This window comes from Sminthopsis crassicaudata, chromosome 1, assembly GCF_048593235.1.
Source record: "Sminthopsis crassicaudata isolate SCR6 chromosome 1, ASM4859323v1, whole genome shotgun sequence".
NCBI lineage: Eukaryota > Metazoa > Chordata > Mammalia > Dasyuromorphia > Dasyuridae > Sminthopsis > Sminthopsis crassicaudata.
The window spans coordinates 501,622,601-501,647,983 of record NC_133617.1 but is presented as its reverse complement, the minus strand read 5'-3'; the positions used below and the strand labels follow the sequence as shown (position 1 = coordinate 501,647,983).

At 36.7% G+C, this 25,383-nt stretch overlaps 1 protein-coding gene across 1 annotated transcript; it reads left to right on the top strand.

The window, feature by feature from the left end:
• The first annotated feature begins 1,371 nt into the window (after positions 1–1,371).
• LOC141550650 (uncharacterized) lies at positions 1,372–7,934 on the top strand. Its single transcript, XM_074281521.1, has 2 exons — positions 1,372–1,475; positions 4,709–7,934. Exon 2 carries the CDS (start codon positions 5,900–5,902, stop codon positions 7,445–7,447), a length of 1,548 nt encoding a protein of 515 aa, XP_074137622.1. The 5' UTR covers positions 1,372–1,475; positions 4,709–5,899; the 3' UTR covers positions 7,448–7,934.
• The last annotated feature ends 17,449 nt before the right edge of the window (positions 7,935–25,383 follow it).

The following is a 25,383-nucleotide window of genomic DNA, read 5'->3' as shown; positions in this document are numbered from 1 at the left end:
TTCTAGATCATTAAAATAGTTTTTTGGGAGTCTGATTGGTATAGCACTAAATAAATAGATTAGTTTAGGAAGAATTATCATCTTTATTATATTTGCTTGCCCTATCCAAGAGCATTTAATATTTTTCCAATTGGTTAGATCAGATTTAATTTGTGTGGAAAGTGTTTCGTAGTTTTGTTCATATAGTTTCTGATTTTCCCTTGGCAGATAGATTCCTAAATATTTTATACTATTGGTAGTTACTTTAAATGAAATTTCTCTCTGTAGCTCTAACTGTTGGATTTTGTTAGTGACATATAAGAATACTGATGATTTATGTGGATATTTTGTATCCTGCAACTTTACTAAAGGTATGGATTATTTCTAATAGCTTTTTAGTTGAATCTTTGGGGTTCTCTATGTATACCATCATATCATCAGCAAAGAGTGATAATTTGTTTTCCTCATTACCTATTCTAATTCCTTTAATCTCTTTCTCCACTCTTATTGCCAAAGCTAGCATTTCTAATAGAATATTGAATAGTAAGGTGTAAAGGGCCTAGAACCAATCTTCTCTGTGTGGAAGGGAGCCGCCCTAATGTCAGTCAACTCCAGAATGTTGCTCCGGGTTGATTAATAGAGCTACCTGTCGGTGGATGTGTAGAGCTATGAGTCGCCTGGCCATAAAAGGAGAAACCCGACTAGGCATTGATAAGGGAGCTGGCCCCGCCCACGATGGGAGGTTTCGGGGAGGGTCCGACAACCTCTATAAGAGGAATAGCCAGCGGCAGCTCGGAGAGACATTTTTGGGTGCAGACAATAAAGACTAGTTCTGCTACAAGTTGGCTCTCTGTTTGCTTATTCCCCGCTCCTGTCTCCAGAGCGGGGCCGGAGACGTCCGAAGGCTGGTGATAGCGTGAGGCGCGCAGTAAGAAACTTTCAGTTTCCAGTGAAGCTGCAGGGAAGCAGACCCACAACAAGTGGCACCTTGAACAGGGACCTGGGCAGTGTATTAGCTGGAACAAGGAAAGGTAAGTAGAAAGACGCGCTCCTTGATTTTTAGAATCAAGAAGAAGCAAACAGCCTGACTGCTTAGATGCAGTTAGATGAGGCATGGGACAAAAAATAGTTAAAGCCCATATCGAGCCAACAGATTCAGGAGTATATGCTTCATAGCTATATAAACTCGGTAAAAAGAATGGAGTGGATCTTAACTTAAAAGCATGCAGTGTAAGGGCCCTTTAAATGGGCGGACACAGTGCATCGGGATTGAGGCCCAGAAGTACTTTCAGTGGATATTAGGACTGCCCTTGGGCGGGATCCTGGCCATATTGAGATAGTTTTGTAATGGGTGACTCTCTCGCTGATTGGCTGTGTGTGTGACCTCACAGGCCCTATATAAGCCCACTGCAGGCAGCAACCGCCCTCTTTAACCTCCTGCTGTTCACCCTGGCTCCTAGCCTGGGTGACCAAGCCAAGATGGGTAGCCGAAAGAGGTAAGGATTTTGGTAGTGAACACATGGGTCTTCTGACCAGGTGTTCACCAGGGAACCAACAAGTCAGGGCATCAGTTAGGGCATTATGTGAGTAGGTATAATAAAGGCTTTTAAGATTACATGTGGTTGTTCTTGAGTGCGCTACCGGTTACTAAGCTATAGATTCAAGAGATTGTGGCCAGAGACCTTAGAAGGCCTCAGAGGAGGCGAGCCGGGTAGAGCTCACACTGCAAAGGACAGTGGTCAAAGGTACTCTGGTGGGTCTAGGACAGACTAGTAATTGTAACTGCCGGGAGAGCACGTTACAATGCAGAGCCTGGATAGAAAAAATAGAGCTCTGTGTCTGTCTGTGTATGTTTGTCTGCTTTGAATTTTTTGTTCTGTGTTAAAAGTTAGCAAGCTCATAAGAGATAAGAATTCAGCCTCTGTGTTACAGGCTTAGAAAAATAACAGGCTGAATTGTGGAAATTGAAATTCATTCAGAATAGTAATTCTTTCAGAGTGGTTCAAAATGTATTGGTCTTAAAAATTGTTTGTGATTTTAAACTTTTTAACCTGTTGTACCAATTTGTAAGTAAAACAAAAGAAAAAAAAAACTTGACTATTTTAAACTGGTGGGAAAGTTTTCCTGAAAAGCAGATTTTCAAAGCTAAAAGGGGAGTAACGGCATTACAATCTTATCTGCTTAATACCGCCTGGGAAGCTTCTTACTAGTGGCCTTGAAGCACTCAGGCAGAAGAAAAAAAAAATATTTGGTTTGCTTCTGAAACATTGGGTAATTTGTTATCATTATGGGTTATGAATCTTGAAGTTTAAAGTTTAAAAAAAAAAGGTGATTAAAGAAAAGGGACAAGAGAGATTGATTTGCAAAATTAATTAATAGTTTAAATGAAGCATCTAGTCAGAAGAGTTATTGGTTTGGAAGTGTTTAAAGTATGTCAGAGAAAGTTTGAGCAAGTAGGCATTGGGAAGAGAGAAACAGAGAGATGGGACAGGAGAATAAAGGTGATTTAAGAAGGATTTATTAGTGGGAGCAAATGATTTCAAGAAGAAATCAGTGGGGAAAAGAAGGAACTTGTTGGAAAAGGTAGTCACGGAGAGGTGACTGTGAGACGGAACGTATTTTTGCAAGGGTAGAGCAGCAATAGGAAGCTGCAGCTGTTTCTGGTTGAAGAAAGCAAACTGATTTAAAGGGATTCAAAATTCTTCCTTATATCCAATATTTGAAACCAAGGATTTGTTTTTAAGGAAATATGTTATGTCTTTACTTTAACATCTGAAAACTTTACAACTAAACAGGCTTATTGCTCAGACTCCTCCCTTAGGGTTTCAACAGTGCATGAGTTCTAGCTTGGAGACGGGGTCCTGGTTAGGACATGGAAGGAGGACAAGCTGACCCTGAGCTGGAAAGGACTGTTCCAGATCCAGATACAGCAGTGCTACATAGGAAAGAGAGTGGACTCTGAGGGTGTGGACTTCCCAACTGAATGCAGAGAACAAGCTGAGACAAACATTGAAAAGCAACTGATAAACTGTGCATGTAAAATCTTGATAGTGGTATTGAAACCTCACTATTAGATAAAATATCTATTACTGACACCTCCCCCTCCTACAAAACATCCTCCATCAATCATAAGAGTTCCTAAAACTTGTACCAATAATGTAACTTTTCCTCTTCTGATAAATTGTGTTAGAAAGAAAAGAACCTGGTATGACACTTTATTTGGTGGTGCTGGAACTGGTTTCGGTATAGTTAATTCAATAGACCTTGAGATCTTGGCCAGCAGACTGCGCAGTGCTGGACAAGCTGTTTCTCAGGCTTTGACTGTAAATGCTCAAATAGTTGCCCACGACGATCCTACTCCACCAAAATACATTATAATATCAAGGCCAATTTCTACAGATTTTTGATGATAGTATTATTACTAGTTTGGGTTTTACTGGAAATATTAGTAAATTATTTAAGTGGACCAAATGCTCTTTACAAAATATGTATACCTAGATACAAAAAGAAAATGCTCAGAGATTGTTGCAATGTGGGATTATATGTTTAATTTACCAGAAGCATGGAAAAACAATGACCTGAAAATGCTATGTGTACTTTTTTTTTTGGTGTACTGGAACTATTGTGTATTGTCAAGTTAAGATATGGGCTGTTATGTGTTAATTTCATGTATTACCTTTTGTCTTACCTGATTACTTTGCTTTACTTCATATATATGGATATCCTGAACAGATCTTAAGTTATGAAGAAACTATTAGAGTCTTATCAGTGCGCATTAAATGAACATCAAATACAGACTCTTATAGCTGCAGGACAACTTATCAAGGCCTCTCATTTAGTAACATCGGATACTAACCACCATTGGTATGATTTCTTATTTAGATCAGGTAGCGCTACCATTTATTTTAATAGTTTAGCCATACCCATATTATTATTATTGTTCTTTTTGTAATTATGTATGTGTAATTGTCATATGTATTGGAAAATGAAATTAATTTACTCTAATTTCACCCCACTAGCTCAGTCCTCTTATTATTTTTGTGATCTTAAGGCCAAATGATTAAGAAATTTAAAATTTCATATTAGGATTATAAGCTCACTCAAATCTAACAGGCCTCAGCTTCCAAATTATGGGAACTTGACCGTTCTATGAACTCTGTATATTTTTGACACTAGATGCTAGGAACTAGCCATTCCTAGAGATGTTTGTGCTCCAGAGAAGAGTGGCTCCCTCCCTGGGCATAGACAATTAATAAAGAACTGTCAAGATACAGACGATACAGAACGAGTCAACTAGTGAAGCCCTTCCGTACCCCGCACCTGCACAGATGTATGTGCCAAACCCTTATATAAATTTTTGGCAAAAATCCTTCTTTGTCTATAGACATGATAAGAAAATTAACTAGAATGAACAGAACCTTAAAAACTATGCTCATTAAACAAAAAGGGGGAATGGGATGTAAGAAAATAACTCAACAAGATATTGATAAAGCTCTCTTCACTATCAATTTTTTGAAATTTGACGATGAGGGATTTACCCCGGCCATGAAGGCTTTAGTTGAAAATACCACGGGTAATAAACCAGAAAGAAAATCAATGACAGAAAAATCGGAAAATGATTCCAAAGAATTAAGATTGGAAAAGATAATGTATAAAGATGAGAATAACGTTTGGAAAGGCCCTTACAAAGTTATTGTGAGAGGCAAAGGATTTGTTTGTGTCTCAACAGGGGAAAAGGAGAAAAGATGGATCCCGATCAGAAGGACTAGGTTGGTACGAGAAAAAGAAGACGAATCCATCGGGGCAGAGGAGAAAGGAGGAGAAATGGAAAAAACCGAACCCAACGAGCAAAGAGAAGAGAAGGAAGACGAGAAACTCAAATGCAAATGAATCAAATTGCATGCATGTTGTTAGGATTAAGTAGCCTGATAGGAGGGGTGAAGAGTGAGGAGAGAAATATGATTGCAGATTTGTCTAGTTTTCAAATGGTCACTTGGCGTCATCAGCCTATACCATTAGCCACGTTAGGAAATGTTTCCTTTTTGGAAGGGATGGGGGCGTACAAAGAATCAAAAGTATGGAAGGAACATTTTAAGAAGCTCACTTTCATTACTCGGGATGTCCCTTTATGCCTGACATATAACTTAAAGATAAGTTCATGCATTATGCTGGAACCTTTTAGAATTAAGCAATCATCCCACAAAACGAGCGACCTAAATGACTTGACTAGCGAGATGATAGTTGAGATGTTGGCTGTTCCCCACGTGGAACATGAGATAGAAGATAAAGTTGAAAGTCCCCTTCCCCCTTGTACCCCGGTTATGAACTCACCTTTATTTTCACCTTTGATCAGTTGTTCCATGGGCGTGTTTCGTAAAGGGCCCTTTTTGCCAGAAGTTAATATCAGCTTTTGGAATGGGGAGACAGATGAGGCACTGGTACTGGTTGCACCAACACCCATAGAGTGGAAGGGCATATTCAGAATCACCTATGGAAGATAGGTCTGACACTAGAAATTACGAATATTTCAGTTATAATTAATGTTCCTCTACATGAACATCCTACCGAACTGCTGGTGCTGCTGCATAGAGTTTGGAAGAAGGATTTTGGAGAAAGGTTTGGAAGTTTACTAGGGAAAAATACTACCTGCTTTAAACACTCTAGGGTTAATCAGATTCAGACTTGGTTCCCTTTTAAAGGTAGAGTTCAGTCATTTGACGGTGCAGCCTTTTTATTATGTTTGATAGCGTCAGTTGAGCGAGTCAATGATACCTAGAGGGCATCCTGCTATGACGCGATTATCACCAATGAAATTGGGGAAAAGACCTTAGCCTTTAACAGCGGGGTTATATTTTTATTGAAGAGTCCCCCTATCACCCCACGCCCTCCTTCGGAGGGTAAGAAACAAGATGGCAAGGGTATGATTCCAATGTATACTCTACACGCGGCTAAGGCACCAACTCATTGGGCTATAACTCCTAATCTTCCCAAATTACGAATGATGACATGGGTTCATGAAAGTATCCCTTTAAAATATCCTGGTAATGGCTCATTCTTGGTAGGCTCACACATTCACCCAGGGTACCCAGAGCGACAACCTCAAATGTTTAAACAAAGTAAAGACAGCCTAACTTTTATGACAACCCACTTGCCACTGGGCATAGTTCTTGAGGGACAAGGGAATGATTGGTGTGCAACCATGAAAAGGCTGAATAGAAGTCATCTGCTACACAGTAATGATGAGTTAAATAATATAAGTACCAGTATGATGGTGCAGATGAAGGAAATACATGGGAAAAATACAATGAATGCTGTGAGACAGCGACGTACTGATTTGCCGAGTTGTATAGACTCAAAGTTGGGTGTAGTTTTTGGACAATTAAGGGAATGCAGTACAGGACTAATGAGGAAAAGCATATCTTTGCAAGATGGCACTGTGAACTTGACGTTTTGGGATCGGAATGCCGATTCTCACTCTCAACTAATTGCTCCTGTATTCTATTCTAATCATGTCCTGCAGCCACATCTGTGGAAAGTGGGATTAGTTACAAATAGGATAAAAATGCAGTTACATATATCTAATAATCAGGACAGGGAGTTGACTTTTACCCAATGGCATCGGGTTTTTGGCAACAAGAATTCCACTTGTAGAGGGGGAGTTTTTCCAAATAGTACATTGTGTTATAGCTTTGAAGGACAATTGTGGACTCTGGGCAATGCATTGTTCCTGATATGTTTGAACTCAAACTATAAGATAACCAAAGCAGAAGGGGTTCTTCAAGGACTGTTGAAAAATCTGCACCATAGAGGAAAACGGGAAGGTGGCAGTAAGTTTTTATCACTGGCGGCCTTGGCTCTGAGTATCTCAGAGGAATTCCAGATAAGAGAACTGAATACACAATTAACTATTGTGGCGGAGAAGCTGCAGAAGTACATGACTGAAAATGACTTGGCCTGGAGACACCAGGAGGCCATAGACGCTATGCTGATTTCTCAAATAACTCAACTGCAATATGTTTCCTTGGAGTTAGTGAAACAACAAGCTTTGTTGTCCCGATATGTGAAACTTACTTGTAGCTTTTTATATCGTGCCTCTTGTATATTACCTGTGTTATATAATTCCTCTGATTATGCATATCTTGAACGTCTTTTACGTAATGCTTCTATGCAAACGTCTTTACAAAATGAATTAATGGCCCTTGACAAAATTATAAATGGATTGGAGAATGTGACAATTGATTTCAATAAGCAATGGGAGGAATCGACCTCCTCATTGATGGCATGGTTGAATGGGCTTGACTATCACAATGTAATTCATTGGTTAATTCTCGGGTGTGTTGCCCTAGTCCTTGTACTGTTAATGTTGTGTTTTTTGCCTTTGATAATTCGAGCCATACTTTTTGCACTATGTCGGTCTCTGACAGAACTGAAGGCATCTTATGTCTTAAATGCCAAAGGAGATTTGTAATCAACCCCTGATCAATGAGCCTAATGTTGTATATGTATTTTGATATTATCTATTTGTATTTCCATTTCTGGTGCTCTGGATATTTTCTATTTTGATATTTTTCATAATTGATATTCCTGGTGCTCTACCCCCATTTATGTCCTTCCAAGTTGTGATGGCTGTATTAGACCGCCCTCTTATTAAACAAAAAGGGGGAATTGTAAAGGGCCTAGAACCGATCTTCTCTGTGCGGAAGGGAGCCACCCTAATGTCAGTCAACTCCAGAATGTTGCTCCGGGTTGATTAATAGAGCTACGTGTCGGTGGATGTGTAGAGCTATGAGTCGCCTGGCCATAAAAGGAGAAACCCGACTAGGCATTGATAAGGGAGCTGGCCCCGCCCACGATGGGAGGTTTCGGGGAGGGTCCGACAACCTCTATAAGAGGAATAGCCAGCGGCAGCTCGGAGAGACATTTTTGGGTGCAGACAATAAAGACCAGTTCTGCTACAAGTTGGCTCTCTGTTTGCTTATTCCCCGCTCCTGTCTCCAGAGCGGGGCCGGAGACGTCCGAAGGCTGGTGATAGCGTGAGGCGCGCAGTAAGAAACTTTCAGTTTCCAGTGAAGCTGCAGGGAAGCAGACCCACAACAGTAAGGTGATAGTGGACAACCTTGTTTCACCCCTGATCTTAATGGGAATGGTTGTAATCTTTCCTCATTACATATGATGCTTATCGATGGTTTTAAATAAATGCTACTGATTATTTTAAGGAAAAGTCCATTTATTCCTGTACTCTCAAGTGTTTTTAATAGAAATTGATGTTGGATTTTATCAAATGCTTTTTCTTCATCTATTGAGATGATATATATTTTTTGTTAATTTGATTATTAATATGGCCAATTATACTGATAGTTTTCCTAATGTTGGACCAGCCCTGCATTCCTGGTATAAATCCTACTTGATTATGATGTATTATCATGGGGATGATTTTCTGGAGTCTTTTTGCTAATATCTTATTTAAGATTTTAGCATTACTCTTCATTGGGGAGATTGGTCTACAATTTTCTTTCTCTGTTTTCAACCTACTTGGTTTGGGTATCAGTACCATGTCTATGTCATAAAAGGAATTTGGTAGAACTCCTTCATTCCCTATTTTTTCAAATAGTTTATATAACATTGGAGATAATTGTTCTTTAAATGTTTGGTAGAATTCACCTGTGAATCCATCTGGTGCTAGACATTTTTTCTTAGGGAGTTGATTAATAACTTGCTCTATTTCTTTTTCTGAAATGGGACTATTTAAACAATTTACTTCTTCCTCTGTTAATCTGGGAAGCCTATATTTTTGGAGGTAGTCCTCTATTTCACTTAGGTTATCAAATTTATTGGCATAAAGTTGGGCAAAGTAACTCCTTATTATTTCTCTAATTTCCTCCTCATTGGTGGACAGTTCCCTGTTTTCATTTTGAAGATTAACAATTTGATTTTCCTCTCTCCTTTTTCTAATCTGATGTACCAAAGGTTATTTTATTGTTTTTTTTTTCATAAAACCAACTGTTAGTTTTATTTATTAGTTCAATAGTATATTTACTTTCAATATTATTAATTTCTCTTTTTAATTTTAGTGATCACAAAATAGAAAATTTTGATTACACCAAATTAAAACGTTTCTGCACAAACAGAACTAATGCAAACAAGATTAGAAGGGAAGCAACAAATTGGGAAAACATTTTTACAGTTAAAGGTTCTGATAAAGGCCTCATCTCCAAAATATACAGAGCATGGACTCTAATTTATAAGAAATCAAGCCATTCTCCAATTGATAAATGGTCAAAGGATATGAACAGATAATTTTCAGATGATGAAATTGAAACTATTTCCACTCATATGAAAGAGTGTTCCAAATCACTATTGATCAGAGAAATGCAAATTAAGACAACTCTGAGATATCATTACACACCTGTCAGATTGGCTAAGATGACAGGAACAAATAACGATGAATGTTGGAGAGGCTGTGGGAAAACTGGGACACTGATGCATTGTTGGTGGAGTTGTGAAAGAATCCAACCATTCTGGAGAGCAATCTGGAATTATGCCCAAAAAGTTATCAAAATGTGCATACCCTTTGACCCAGCCGTACTACTACTGGGCTTATATCAGAAGTGAATACTAAAGAAGGGAAAGGGACCTGTATGTGCCAAAATGTTTGTGGCAGCCCTTTTCATAGTGGCTAGAAGTTGGAAAATGAATGGATGTCCATCAATCGGAGAATGGTTGGGTAAATTATGGTAGATGAAGGCTATGGATTATTATTGTTCTGTAAGAAATGACCAATAGGAGGAATACAGAGAGGCTTGGAGAGACTTACATCAACTGATGCTGAGTGAAACCAGTAGAACTAGGGGATCATTATACACTTCAACAATGATACTGTATGAGGATGTGTTCTGATGGAAGTGGATATCTTCAACATAGAGAAGAACTAATCTAATTCCAATTGATCAATGATGGACAGAATCAGCTATATCCAGAAAAGGAACATTGGGAAATGAGTGTAAACTGTGAGCATTGTTTTTTTTTTGTTTTTCTTTTGTTTCTCTTCCCAGATTATTTTTACCTTGTGAATACAATCCTTCCTTTGCAACAACAACAACAAAATAATTCGGTTCTGCACATATATAAGATATACTATAAGATATTTAATATGTATGGGAATGCCCACCATCCAGGGGAGCGGGTGGAAGGAAGGAGGGGAAAAACTCGGAACAGAAGGGAGTACAAGAGATAATGTTGTAAAAAAAAATACCTATGCATATGTACTGCTAAAGAAAATGTTATAATAATTATAAAAATTAATTTCAAAAAATGCTTAATAAAAAATATCCCAATGAAAAAAAAAGTTTAGAATTTCAAATTTAGTATTTGATTGGGGGTTTTTAATTTGGTCTTTTTCTAGGTTTTTAAGTTGCAAGCCCAATTCATTGATCTTCTCTTTCTCTATTTTCTTTAAGTAAGCCTCGAGAGATACAAAATTTCCCCTTATTACCGCTTTAGCTGCATCCCACAAATTTTGGTATGATGTCTCATCATTGTCATTATCTTGAGTGAAACTATTAATTGTGTCTATAATTTGCTGTTTCACCCAATCATTTTTTAAGATGAGATTATTTAGTTTCCAATTACTTTTTGATCTATTTACCCCTAACTTTTTGTTGAATGTAGTTTTTATTGCATCGTGATCTGAAAAGAAAGCTATTTCTGCTTTCCTGCATTTAGTTTTGAGATCTTTATGTCTTAATATATGGTCAATTCCATGAACTGCTGAGAAGAAAGTATACTCCTTTCTGTCACCATTCAGTTTTCTCCAAAGATCTATCATACCTAATTTTCCTAATATTCAATTTACCTCTTTAATTTCTTTCTTATTTGTTTTGTTGTTTGATTTATCTAATTCTGAGAGTGCAAGGTTGAGATCTCCCACTATTATAGTTTTGCTGTCTATTTCTTCTTGCAACTCTCTTAACTTCTTCTTTAGGAAGTTAGATACTATACCACTTGGTGCATATATGTTTAATATTGATATGGCTTCCTTGTCTATGCTACCTTTTAGCAGGATATAGTTTCCTTCCTTATCTCTTTTTATTAGAACAATTTTTGCTTTTGCTTGATCTGAGATAAAGATGGCTACCCCTGCTTTTTTTTTTATTTCACTTGAAGCATAATAGATTCTGCTCCAGCCTTTTACCTTTACTCTATATGTATCTCCCTGCTTTAAATATATTTCCTGTGAACAACATATTGTAGGGTTCTGACTTTTGATCCAGTATGCTATCTGTCTCCTCTTAAGGGGGGAGTTCATCCCATTTACATTTACAGTTAAAATTACTAATTCTGTATTTTCTGCCATCATAATATCCCCTTATTATGCTTTTTTTCCCTTACCTCCCAAATCCCTTCCCCCAAAACTTATTTTTTTTTAATTTTAATTTTATTTTATAATTATAACATTTTTTGACAGTACATATGCATGGGTAATTTTTTACAACATTATCCCTTGCACTTACTTCTATTCAGATTTTTTCCCTTCCTCCCCCAACCCCCTCCCCCAGATGGCAAGCACTCTTATATATGTTAAATATATTACAGTATATTCTAGATACAATATATGTGTGTAGAACCGAATTTTTTGTTGCACAGGAAGAATTGGATTCAGAAGGTAAAAATAACCGTTTACATTCATTTCCCAGTGTTCCTTTTCTGGATGTAGCTGGTTCTGTCCATCATTAATCCATTGGAATTGGATTAGCTCTTCTCTATGTTGAAGAAATCCACTTCCATCAGCATACATCCTCATACAGTATCATTGTTGAAGTGTATAATGATCTTCTGGTTCTGCTCGTTTCACTCAGCATCAGCTGATGTAAGTCTCTCCAAGCCTCTCTCTATTTCTCCTGTTGGTCATTTCTTATAGAACAATAATATTCCATAACATTCATATACCATAGTTTACCCAACCATTCTCCAATTGATGGACATCCATTCATCTTCCAGCTTCTAGCCACTATGAAAAGGGCTGCCACAAACATTTTGGCACATACAGGTCCCTTTCCCTTCTTTAGTAGTTCCTTGGGGTATAAGCCCAGTAGTAGTATGGCTGGGTCAAAGGGTATGCATATTTTGATAACTTTTTGGGCATAATTCCAGATTGCTTTCCAGAATGGTTGGATTCTTTCACAACTCCACCAACAATGCATCAGTGTCCCAGTTTTCCCACAGCCCCTCCAACATTCATCGTTATTTGTTCCTGTCATCTTAGCCAATCTGACAGGTGTGTAATGATACTCAGAGTTGTCTTAATTTGCATTTCTCTGATCAATAGTGATTTGGAACACTCTTTCATATGAGTGGAAATAGTTTTAATTTCATCATCTGAAAATTGTCTGTTCATAAACTTTGACCATTTATCAACTGGAGAATGGCTTGATTTCTTATAGATTAAAGTCAATTCTCTGTATATTTTGGAGATGAGGCCTTTATCAGAACCTTTAACTGTAAAAATTTTTTCCCAATTTGTTACTTCCCTTCTAATCTTGTTTGCATTAGTTTTGTTTGTGCAGAAACTTTTTAATTTGGTGTAATCAAAATTTTCTATTTTGTGATCAATAATGGCCTCTAGTTCTCCCTTGGACATAAACTCCTTCCTCCTCCACAAGTCTGAGAGGTAAACCATCCCATGTTCCTCCAATTTATTTATGATTTCGTTCTTTATGCCTACATCTTGGACCCATTTTGATCTAATCTTAGTATGTGGTGTTAAATGTGGGTCCATGCCTAGTTTCTGCCATACTAATTTCCAGTTTTCCCAGCAATTTTTGTCAAATAATGAATTCTTATCCCAAAATTTGGGATCTTTGGGTTTGTCAAACACTGGATTGCTATTTTTATTCACTATCTTGCCCTGTGAACCTAACCTATGCCACTGATCAACTGGTCTATTTATTAGCCAATACCAAATGGTTTTGGTGACTGTTGCTTTATAATATAGCTTTAAATCAGGTACACTTAGACCAACTTCCTCTGACTTTTTTTTCATTAGTTCCCTTGCAATTCTCGACCTTTTATTCTTCCATATGAATTTTGTTGTTATTTTTTCTAGGTCATTAAAATAGTTTCTTGGGAGTCTGATTGGTATAGCACTAAATAAATAGATTAGTTTGGGGAGTATTGTCATCTTTATTATATTCGCTCGGCCTATCCAAGAACACTGAATGTCTTTCCAATTATTTAAATCTGACTTTATTTTTGTGGCAAGTGTTTTGTAATTTTGCTCATATAGTTCCTGACTCTCCTTTGATAGATATATTCCCAAATATTTTATACTATCGACTGTTATTTTGAATGGAATTTCTCTTTGTATCTCTTGCTGTTGGATTGTGTTGGTAATGTATAAAAATCCTGAGGATTTATGTGGATTTATTTTGTATCCTGTGACTTTGCTAAAATTCTGAATTATTTCTAATAGCTTTTTAGCAGAGTCTTTGGGGTTCTCTAAGTATACCATCATGTCATCTGCAAAAAGTGAAAATTTAATTTCTTCATTTCCTACTCTAATTCCTTGAATCTCTTTCTCGGCTCTTATTGCCAAGGCTAGAGTTTCTAGTACTATATTGAATAGTAATGGTGATAGTGGGCAACCTTGTTTCACTCCTGATCTTACAGGGAAAGGTTCTAGTTTATCACCATTACATATGATGTTTACTGAAGGTTTTAAATATATGTTCCTTATTATTTTAAGGAATAGTCCATTTATTCCTATACTCTCAAACGTTTTTAGTAGGAATGGATGTTGGATTTTATCAAATGCCTTTTCTGCATCTATTGAGATGATCATATGGTTTTTATTAATTTGATTATTAATATGGTCAATTATACTAATAGTTTTCCTAATATTAAACCAGCCCTGCATTCCTGGTATAAATCCCACTTGGTCATAGTGTATTATCCTGGGGATGATTTTCTGAAGTCTATTTGCTAATATCTTATTTAATATTTTAGCATCAATATTCATTAAGGAAATTGGTCTATAGTTTTCTTTCTCAGTTTTCGATCTACCTAGTTTAGGTATCAGTACCATGTCTGTGTCATAGAAGGAATTTGGTAGGACTCCTTCAATCCCTATTTTTTCAAATAGTTTACATAGCATTGGAGTTAGTTGTTCTTTAAATGTTTGGTAGAATTCACCTGTAAATCCATCTGGTCCTGGGGACTTTTTCTTAGGAAGTTGGTTAATAGCTTGGTCTATTTCTTTTTCTGAGATGGGACTATTTAGACTACTTACTTCTTCCTCTGTTAATATGGGCAAGCTATATTTTTGAAGGTATTCTTCCATTTCATTTAAGTTATCGAATTTATCGGCATAAAGTTGAGCAAAGTAGCTCCTAACTATTGTTCTAATTTCCTCTTCATTGGTGGTGAGTTCACCCTTTTCATTTTCAAGACTATCAATTTGCTTTTTCTCTTTCCTTTTTTTAATCAGGTTTACTAAGGGTTTGTCTATTTTGTTGGTTTTTTCATAAAACCAACTCTTAGTTTTATTAATTAATTCAATAGTTTTTTTACTTTCAATTTTATTAATCTCACCTTTTATTTTTTGAATTTCAGGTTTTGTGTTTGTCTGGGGGTTTTTAATTTGTTCCTTTTTTAGCAATTTTAGTTGTAAGCCCAATTCGTTGGCCCTCTCTTTCTCTATTTTATGCAAGTAGGACTGTAGAGATATAAAACTTCCCCTTATTACTGCTTTGGCTGTATCCCACACATTTTGGTATGATGTCTCATTATTGTCATTTTCTTGGGTGAAGTTATTAATTATGTCTATGATTTGCTGTTTTACCCAATCATTCTTTAGTATAAGATTATTTAGTTTCCAATTATTTTTTGGTCTACTTTCCCCTGGCTTTTTATTAAATGTTATTTTGATTGCATTATGGTCTGAAAAGGATGCATTTACTATTTCTGCCTTACTGCATTTGATTTTGAGGTTTTTATGCCCTAGTATATGATCAATTTTTGTATAGGTTCCATGAACTGCTGAGAAGAAAGTATATTCCTTTCGGTCTCCATTTAGCTTTCGCCAAAGTTCTATCATATCAAACTTTTCTAGTATTCTATTTACCTCTTTGACTTCTTTCTTCTTTATTTTGTGGTTTGATTTATCTAATTCTGAGAGTGCAAGGTTGAGATCTCCCGCTATTATAGTTTTGCTATCTATTTCCTCTTGCAGCTCTCTTAATTTCTCTTTTAAGAATTTAGATGCTGCACCACTTGGTGCATATATGTTTAATATTGATACTGCTTCACTATTGATGCTGCCCTTTAGCAGGATATAATGCCCTTCCTTATCTCTTTTAATTAGATCAATTTTTGTTTTTGCTTGATCTGAGATGAGGATGGCTACTCCTGCTTTTTTGGTTTTGCCTGAAACATAATAGATTCTGCTCTACCCTTTTACTTTTAGTTTGAATGTCTCACCCTGTTTCAGGTGTGTTTCCTGTAAACAACATATAGTAGGATTCTGACTTTTAATCCAGTCTGCTAACTGCTTCCTCTTTATGAGGCAGTTTGCCCCATTCACATTTATGGTTAGAAGGACTAATTCTATATTGCTTGCCATCCTATTAACCCCTGCTTATGCTTTTCCCCTTTCCTTCCCTTTTACCCTCCTATCCAGTATTAAACTGGTGAACACCACTTGCTTTTCACAGCCCTCCTTTTTTAGGATTCCTCCCCCACCTTAAAGATCCTCCCCTTATTTTACCCCTTTTCCTCGAAATTACTGTATTCCCTTCCCCTTAGCTTATTCCTTCCCTTTCACTTTTCAATGAAGTGGAAGAAGTTTCACCATAAATCGAATATGTCTATTGATACACGCTATGTTCATCTCCCTCCTTTCTTTCTCTCAGATATAATAGGTTACCTTTGCCTCTTCATGAGATGTAGTACCACCACTCTACACTTTTTTATGATATAATCTCCTTTCCACCTCTAGTTTCTAAGACAAATTGTACATATGTTCTTTACATATTTTTTTTGACAGAAGTATAGTTCTCAAGATTTCTTTTTACCTTTTTAGAAATCTCTTGAGTTCTGTATTTGAAGATCAAACCTTTTATGTAGGTCTGGTTTTTTCATCAAAAATAGATGGAATTCATTTATTTCGTTAAATGTCCATCTTCTTCCCTGGAAAATGATGCTCATTCTTGCTGGATAAGTTATTCTTGGCTGCATACCAAGTTCCTTAGCCTTTCGGAATATCATGTTCTAGGCCCTGCGTTCTTTTAATGTGGACGCTGCTAAATCCTGGGTTATCCTTATTGTGGATCCTCCATATCTAAATTGTTTTTTTCTAGCAGCTTCCAATATCTTTTCCTTTGTCTGATGATTCTTGAACTTGGCCACTATATTTCTTGGCGTTTTGATTTTAGGGTCCCTTTCAGTAGGTGATCGATGAATTTTTTCAATGTCTATTTTACCCTCTGTTTCCAAAACGTCTGGGCAGTTCTCTTTGATAATTTCCTCAAAAATGGTGTCCAAGCTCTTTTTTTCCTCCCATTTTTCAGGGAGTCCGATTATTCTCAAATTGTCTCTCCTGGATCTGTTTTCCAGGTCTGTTGTCTTTCTGGTAAGGTACTTGACAGTCTTTTCAATTGTTTCATTTCTCTGGTTTTGTTTGACTCCCTCTTGGTTTCTCCTTGAGTCATTCATTTCTACTTGCTCCAGTCTAATTTTCAATGATGTATTTTCTTCACTCACTTTTTTTATATCTCTTTGTAATTGTCCAATTGAGTTTTTATCTTCTATGGAATTTTTTTCCATTTTATCCATTTTATTTTTTAGAGAGCTGATTTCTTTTTCCAGCTCACTAATCCTGTTTTCCTTGGAGTTGTTTACCTTTTCCAGCTCACTAATCTTGTTTCTCAATGATTTGATTTCTTCATCCACTCTGTCTTTGAATGCATGGGATGACTTCTCCAGGCTCTCTTGCCAAGCTTCCCTTTCCTTTTCCCATTTCTCTTCCAGCTCTCTTGTGAGAGCCTTTTTGATTTCCTCTATGAGGTTCTTTTGTATTGAGGAACAGCTTATATCCCTCCCAGGGGATACATCTGGGGACAGTCTGTTCCTAGTCTCCTCAGCATTTGAAGTCTGCTCCCTCTCCACACAGAAGCTGTCAATGGTTAGAGCCCTTTTGAATTTTTTGTTCATTTTGTCAGAGTAGGAATCAAAGAAAACAAACTGACGAGAAACAATTGGTCTGTTTTGTGGGGGATGGGGCTGGATGGCATTAATGGGCTTCCTCTGCAGACTGGGGGTAGGGCAGCAGAGAGCCACTAACAGAACAGCGATGACTGTACTGAGTCTGCGCTCTGAGGCTCCGATAAATCACCGAGTCAGTCCAGGTGGGGGTTGGGGATGGCCGGGCTCTGAGAGACGCTGGCTTTATGGGGTTTTAATCTTCACCTCCGGTGTTTACACCCTCTCCACCGCTCCTGGCTTGCTGCCAAGACGGAGCATCCACACTGGGGCAAAAGCCCTTTCACAGAAACGGCAGAGATCACACCCCTCCCCCTCCGGTCTGAGCTGTGTGAGCTGCCTGTCTTGCTCTGGCTGCCTGCCCTCAGTCTGTGCCCAGTCTGATTGACCCTCCCCCGAGCAAACACAGACCTTTTCTGGCGACTTTCAAGGATGTCTTCTCTTGGTGATATTTTGTGGATTTCTTTCTGGGTCAAGCATTAAGTCAGAGGCTTGTCATGAAGTAAGTTCTGAGAGAAGACGAGGAGCTCAAGCAGCTGTCTGCCTCCACACCGCCATCTTGGCTGGAAGTCCTTCCCCCCAAAACTTATGAGCCCCACTTGCATCACATAGCCCTCCCTCTTTTATATCCCTCCCTTCTCCCTTTAAATCCCTTTTCCTTTCTTATTCTTATTCCCTTTCCCTTTTCCCTTCTCCTTTCCCTCTTTTTAATTAGGTGAGAAAGAATTTTCTGTAAAACTAATGTTAATTATTTTCTCTTTGAGCCAATTCTGATGAAAGTAAGGTTCACACAATGTTCCTCCCCCTTTCTAACTTCCCTTAGATATGATAGGTTTTCTTTGCCTCTTTGTGGGATGTAATTTCCCTCTTTTTATCTCCTCTTTCCCCTTTTCCCCTTTTTCTTACACTATCCCCTTTCCATTTCTACTTTCCACCCCCCCTTTTTTGGTTATATCCTTAAAATCAATTTATACATGTAGTCTTAATGTATATCCACAATAGAAATACAGTTCTCAAGAGTTCATTTTACCTTTTTTCTGCTTCTCTTGAGTCCTATAGTTGGAGATCAAATTTTTTTTCTTTAGATCTGTTTTTTTTTTTTTTTTTTTTTTTTTTTTTTTTTTTTTTCCGCTTAGAAACATATAGAATTCATCTGTTTCATTAAACGTTCATCTTCTACCATGGAAGAAAATGCTCAACTTAGCAAGGTAGTTATTCTTGGCTGCATTCCAAGTTCCTTTGCCTTTCAGAATATCAGATTCCAGGCCCTTCGATCTGGAAAGACAGCTAGATCTCGAGTGACCCTTATTGTGGCACCTTGGTATTTGAATTGTTTTTTTCCTGGCTGCTTCTAATATTTTTTCCTTAGTCTGATAGTTCTGAAATCTGGCCACAATGTTCAGTGGAGTTTTTTTTTTTGTTTGTTTGTTTGTTTGTTTGTTTGTTTTTTGTTTTGTAGTGCCTTTTTCAGAAGGTGTTCAATGAATTCTTTCAATGACTATTTTACCTTCTGCTTCTATTATCTCTGTGCAGTTCTCTTTGATGATTTCCTATAAAATAGTATCTAGGCTCTTTTTTTCATCACAATTTTCAGGAAGTCCAATAATCCTCAGATTTTCTCTCCTAGATCTATTTTCCAGGTTTGTTATTTTGGCAGGTAGATAGCTGACATTTTTCTCCAGATTTTCATTTTTTTTTGGCTTTGCTTGACTGATTCTTGGTGTCTCAGTGAATCATTCATTTCTGTTTGTTCATTTCTGATTTTTAATGAGTTATTGTCTTCATTAGCTTTTTTTTTACTTCTTTTTGTATGTATCAAATTGAGTTTTTAAATGAATTGTTTTGCTCTATGTAAATTTTTTTCCATTTCTCTAAATTTGTTTGTTAGTGAGTTATTTTCTTTTTGCAATTCACAAGTCCTACTTTCTTGGGAATTCTTTATCTTTTTAAATTTAAAGATCCTACTTTCCCTGTGATTTCTTTACCTTTTCCAACTCCTTAATTCTGTTTCCCTGCACTTCCTGTGAATTCTTAACCTTTTTTAGTTCACATTTCAGGAAGTTGTTTACCTTTTCTAATTCACATTTCAGGACATTGTTATTTTCTAGCATAGCTTCTCTTTCCTTTACCCATTTTTCTTCTAATTCTCTCTTCAGATTTTTAATAGTTTCTTCTAGGAGAGCGTTATTTGGGGTATTGTCTGGAGGCTGTTTGCTATTAGCCTCCTCAGGTTTGGAAGCCAGCTCTTTTACTGCATACTAGCTTTCAATTGTTTGCTTCATTTTTTGCTCATTTTTAAAGCCTTCAGGGTCTTCCCTCAGGGCAAGGAGATTATCAGCTTCCTTTGCAGAGTGGGGATGGGTTTATGGGCAGTATTTGCCTTCTCAATGGGCTGCAAGGAGTGGCAAAAGTGGCAAAGCTGTGGAAGGGCTCTGGGAAGAGCTCCATTTGGAAGTGACTAGGCCTGGGTATCATAAGCTGGGCTATATAAGTGCCCTGCCAGGAGCCCCACTGTGAGGATTAGTGATTGCCTTGGGGCTAGAAGTTAAGGGCAAGTAATACTTGCCCCCCCCCACAAATGCCCACTTTGAGTATTCCCTATCATCCTGTCCCTTACCGCACTGGAAGTGTCCCTGCCTGGGGAGTACAGTTGGGATGGGGAATTTCCACTATACAGATGAGAGGCTGCCCTGGGTTGTGCCCCTGCTGTATGTCTGCCCCCCACCACAAGTCCCTCACTGACAAATGCCACAACGAGCATGTTATGGTCTGCACTAGGTCACTTCTGGTCCTGTGTGGGTGCAGCCAGATCCTCTCAGGCTCTGGCATCCCTCAGTATACCTGCCACCCCAGGCTCCAACTTCTCTGCTGGTCCCCTAAAAAAAGCCACCAAAGCAAAGCAGTCAGGCTACGGCAGAGAGCTCTATGTAAACCTTCCAACTGCACAGGCCACCACGCTCCTGTTTCTATTCCTGCTCTGCACTGGTCTGCTCCCACCACCTCAGGTCAAACCTTTTCTTGCGATATTCTAGATTCTCTTCTGCTGGTAAGTTTTTGTATTTCCAATCTTCATGGGTTTTACCAGTCAAGCACTGTTTTTGAGGTTGAATTAAATACTTGGTAGAAAGGGAATTAGAGAGCTTCAAAAGTTCCGTCTAGCTTCTCCACCAACTTGGCTCCACCCCTGATAAAAATAATTTTAAAATGGTAGGTTTCTGACTAAAGATGAAATTGATATACCAGCATTGTATAATTGTATAATAACAGCAATATTATTTAAAGAATAACTGTAAATGACTATTATAAATATTCAAATATCTACAAAAAATCTATGAAAAGAGATGCTTTAGAAAAAATAATTGATAAATATATAATTGATAAATTTACAAAAACACACATACACACAAGTTTATACATATTCACAAAAATACAACAATTATAGATGGATACATAGATGAATATAGATATATGTATGATTGATAGATATACATAGACATAATTCTGGAGGGAGTGGGTATATATGTATGTGGGTATACATCTGTGTAGTAAGTGATGTACTTCTTTAGTGTGATGTGAGAAAGAAGGGAAAGAGACAGTTTGGAAAATTTAAAATATAACAAAAATTAATTTGATTAAATTTTTAAAAAAATGATTTCATCCAGTTTGCCATGTTTTTGTGATCATTATTCCACCTTTTTTTTGGCTTGATTTTCAGTATGTTTTATATCTACACAAAGATCATGATATCCAAATAACCCAATGCCTTTTTTTTCCCCACTGTGTTCAAAATCATGTATATTCCAAACATTTGTTATTTAGAAGACTAATCTCATTTATTTGTTGTTTTTGTTCAATTGTGTCCAATTTTTCATAATGCCTTTGGGGTTACCTCAGCAAAGTTACTGCAATAATTTGTCATTTCCATTTCCATCTCATTTTATAGTTGAGGAAACTGAGGCAAGCAGGGTTAACAAATTTGCCCAGGGTTACACAGGTCTGCAGCCTGATTGGAACTCAGGTCTTCTTCACTCCAGGCTCTGTGCTCTACCCATGTGCCACCTACATAAGTGAAAACTCCAACAAAAAAAAAAAAGTTTAAATTTTAACTGTTACATTTCAAAATTTCATTAATTATACAGTAAATGGGCTTTAATTATGTCAAACTTAAGAGGGGAGGGCTTAATTTAATTCAATGTACAGATTTTCAGTCACCAGCTAATCTCTCAAAGCCCATTTTTGGAAAAGACTCCTGAGAGTCATAGTAAGGAATCAAGCCTTCTGCCAGGAGGGGGAGGACAGAGGTTGGGTTAATTTGCATTGTGAATTCTTATTCCCTAAACACATTTATGCAAATTAAATGTGTTTAAAGTTAACACCAAAGGCAAATTGGGAAAGGAACATATGTCCCAAAAGGGCAACAGGAAACCTTAAAGATACTGAAGTACCAAGTTTGGACCACCAGTTAAGTTATTAAAGCCTCTTCTCTGCTTCCCAAAGGCTGCTTCTCTGAGTGAATAATCAGACCCTATTTCTGGAAATCCAAAGATTCGACTTGAATTCCTTCAGTAGATCTCACTGTCACATTGAAGAAATGGTTGTCTATAGCTCCAAAGTTAAAGCCATACAGAGAAATTAGAAACTACTTAAATTATGTTGGATGAAATCCAAAAGTACTAGAAAAACTAAACAATCTCTGAACTATTCTATCTGAAGTCATATGAAAGCTTGAAAATATATAGTGATTTTTTAATGCTGGAGAAACTGAGGCAAGATAGAGATTAGAGAGTATTTAATACTTTATTGAATGGGAGTGAGTTACTGGGACCAATGGATCCATTGTTTGGTCCCAGGGCTGAATGAGACTATAGTCTCCAAGAATCCTGTCAACAAGGAGAGTTCTCAATAACCTATATACACATGGCTCAGACTCGGGGTTAGACTGAGGTGAGGATGGAGTCAGGGTGCTGAGAGTGGGAACTGGACTCTGTCAATCCAGTTCTGACAGGGTGAGGGGAGGCATGGGGGGCAGGAACCCCGGAGATGGGGAGAGGCATTCTGATATTCTAAAACATAAGATCTTTTATCCTTATCAAATATTCTGATAAAGAGGGAGGGAAGGTTTTGCAGGACTGAGCTTCGAGCTGAAGCAGAGAAATTGAGTCAGGACTGGGTCAAAATAATTATGGAAACTGAGAACTCTCTTCACTCTCTCTCTCTTCTGAATATTCAAATCATTGAATTACCTTCCTCTAAAAAGTCTTACACCATAATTTTGATCAACCCTATGTAAAGCAAATAAACAAAACTAAAATTAGAAAAATGCAAGGACTTATGGCAAGGACCAATCTATCCCTGATAACCCCCGAGTTATTAGCATCAAACAGCATTCCTCAAACACACTGGCCTCCCTGTTCAGGTCCTCTGCAGTTGCTGATCATCTCAGCCAGAGAATCCAGTTTGAGATGGACAGTTCACTGTGAGTTAGGTCTGTGATCATTTGTGCATTAACTCAGCCTCTGCTGAGTAGCAGTGCTCAAGACACTCCTGCTGCCCATCCTAAGAGAGCACCCCAAGTCTGTCAGGGACTCCAAAAGGGGAAAAAGTGAAGCCTGGAATAGCTCTACCTGTCTCCCCTCAATAGAACAGGAGCTGCTACTAGGAAACAGCTTTCTGAGCAAATTGTGCAATTAGACCAAGGCAGGCAACTCTGAACTATTATCAATACTGCAAGGTCCTTTTAAGTATGCTGAAATACTAATTAAGGAACTGGGGTAACAGGAGTGGAGAAACATATCAGAGACTGCCAGTCCCAAGACAGATGTCTGATTTCTGGTTGTTTCTAAAGAATAATCCCAAAAACTGAGTCTGCCAGTGCAATTCCAGCAGAATAAGGGATTTCAAAGTTAAAACATAACTAGCAAATCATAGTTCAGTAAATTTTAAGCAAGGAGTTAAATAATTTCCAATTCAACTTGAACTAATGAAATAGGGGGCAGGGTAGAAGTGCCTAAGAAAAAATACCTCAATTTTTCCCAATTTCCTGACCAGTTTCAACCAGCTTCCTTCCTTTCTTTTTTTACACAGAAAAGAAATTATCAAAATACCATTCCACATATAAATCCCGAGAGTGAATCAAAATTTCTATATCTAACAGACTAGTACAGTAAGTTTCCTAAAAAAAAATCCTTCAAAGATACAGCAATACTTACAGTTTTAACAAACAAAACAAACAAAATTTAAACTACCTGAGTGCCAGTTTTTAAGTTTAAAATCACAAGTAAATGTCATACTAAGTACAATTGCAACATTGAAACAGCCAATTCCCAAATTTCTTAATTTAGTAGAGCTCTGAATCAAACAAGTCACAAACAAGTGACAAACAGCACATGTAAATAAGACTGCACAGCAAAAAACATGAAAGAAAATATTTAACACAGATTGTGGGAGGAATCTCCAAGATGGGGAGAGGCATCTTGATAACACAATATCTGACATTCTGGTAGCTTGGGATGGGGAAAGGCATTCTGATATTCTAAAACATAAAATCTTTTATTCTTATCAAATATTCTGATAAAGAGAGAGGGGAGGTTTTGCAGGACTGAGCTTTTAGAAGCAGAAAAACCAAGTCAGGATAATTAGAGAAAGTGAGAACTGTGGCATAACAACTTGATTATGAGTATAATTTTCTCCATTTAAAAAAATTAAAATTCTCCAGAATTTTGACTTAATAACTTATGAATTGCTTTGATGTAATTCACATAAATTAGATTTCTACAAACTATTAAGGAAGTTAATATTAAGAAATAATCAAATTTGTTATAACTGCCCTCCCCACAAAAAATAAAAATAAAAAAAAAATACAACAAATTGTTAAAAAAAAAAAAAAAAAAAAAAAAAAAAAAAAAAAAAAAAACCACCTTTTTGGTTCCTAAGTAGTGGTTAGGGGTGATAAATTTACATTGTGAGGATTTTAACAAAAAATCATTAACTAACACATTAGACAAATATTTATTTATTTTCTTTAATTAAGAAGACTACCAGTTCTTGGATAGTCCAAGAAGAATTTGAAAAGGTTGTGAGAATCTGAACAATGACTAAGGGTGATAGTGACAAAGAATAGGCAATGGGAAGGGAGTAATTGATCTCTGCAACTCTTGAGATTTACAATCATTTAAAAAGAAATTAGTACAAATCTAAGAGGGGTATCAAGATTATGGTTATTGAAATGAATTGCCATATTTTATTTTTTGTTGTTGTTGTTGGTTTTTTTTTTTTTTTTGTGCTATCATATGTACACTTATGAATGTGAATGGAGCCACTTACTCTCAGATTTTTTCCTTTTCTCTAATATATGTTTATTTTTATTATTATTATTTTGTTCCCCTCTTCTTCCCTAATTGAAAGGCATCTTTTCAATTTCTAAATCACTGCTACCATAAAAACTGCTATAAATATGTTTGTATATGCAGGTCCTTTTCCCATCTTTTATGATCTCTTTAGTATATATATATCTAGATATATATATATATATATATATATATATATATATATATATATATCTAGATATATATATCTAGATATATAGATAGATAGATAGATAGATAGATAGATAGATAGATAGATATAGATACATAGATAGATAAAAGTATGTCCAGTTTTATGGATCTTTGAGTATAGTTACAAATGATTCTCCAGAATGGTTAGATCAGTTCCCAAATTCATCAGCAATGCATTAGGGTTCAAATTTTCCTACTTCTTCAATATTTATCATTTTTCCTCTACACCTGGTCACAATGCATTATCTTCATAATAAATTATTGCATCTCTTTATTAATGTTTTATTTAAACATATCACATCAATATTTATTAGGGAAATTGGTCTATCATTTTCTTTCTCTGTTTTGACTCTTTCCAATTTAAATATCAGCCCCATATTTGTATCATAAGAAAAAATTGGTAGGACCTCTATAACTATTTCTTCTTTCTTTTTTAAATTAACTAAAGTTTTACTTTATTTTATTGTTTGTTCCCCTCCCCCCATAATATCAGTTCTTGGTTTTGTTTATATGTTCAACAGTTTTCTTACTTTAAATGTTATTAATCTTCCATTTGGTTTTCAGAATTTCTAATTCAGTATTTAATTGAGGATTT

What these genes read in the sequence shown, in the direction of transcription:
- LOC141550650 (XM_074281521.1), top strand. Translation starts at nt 5,900, where the DNA reads ATGATTCCAATGTATACTCTACACGCGGCTAAGGCACCAACTCATTGG.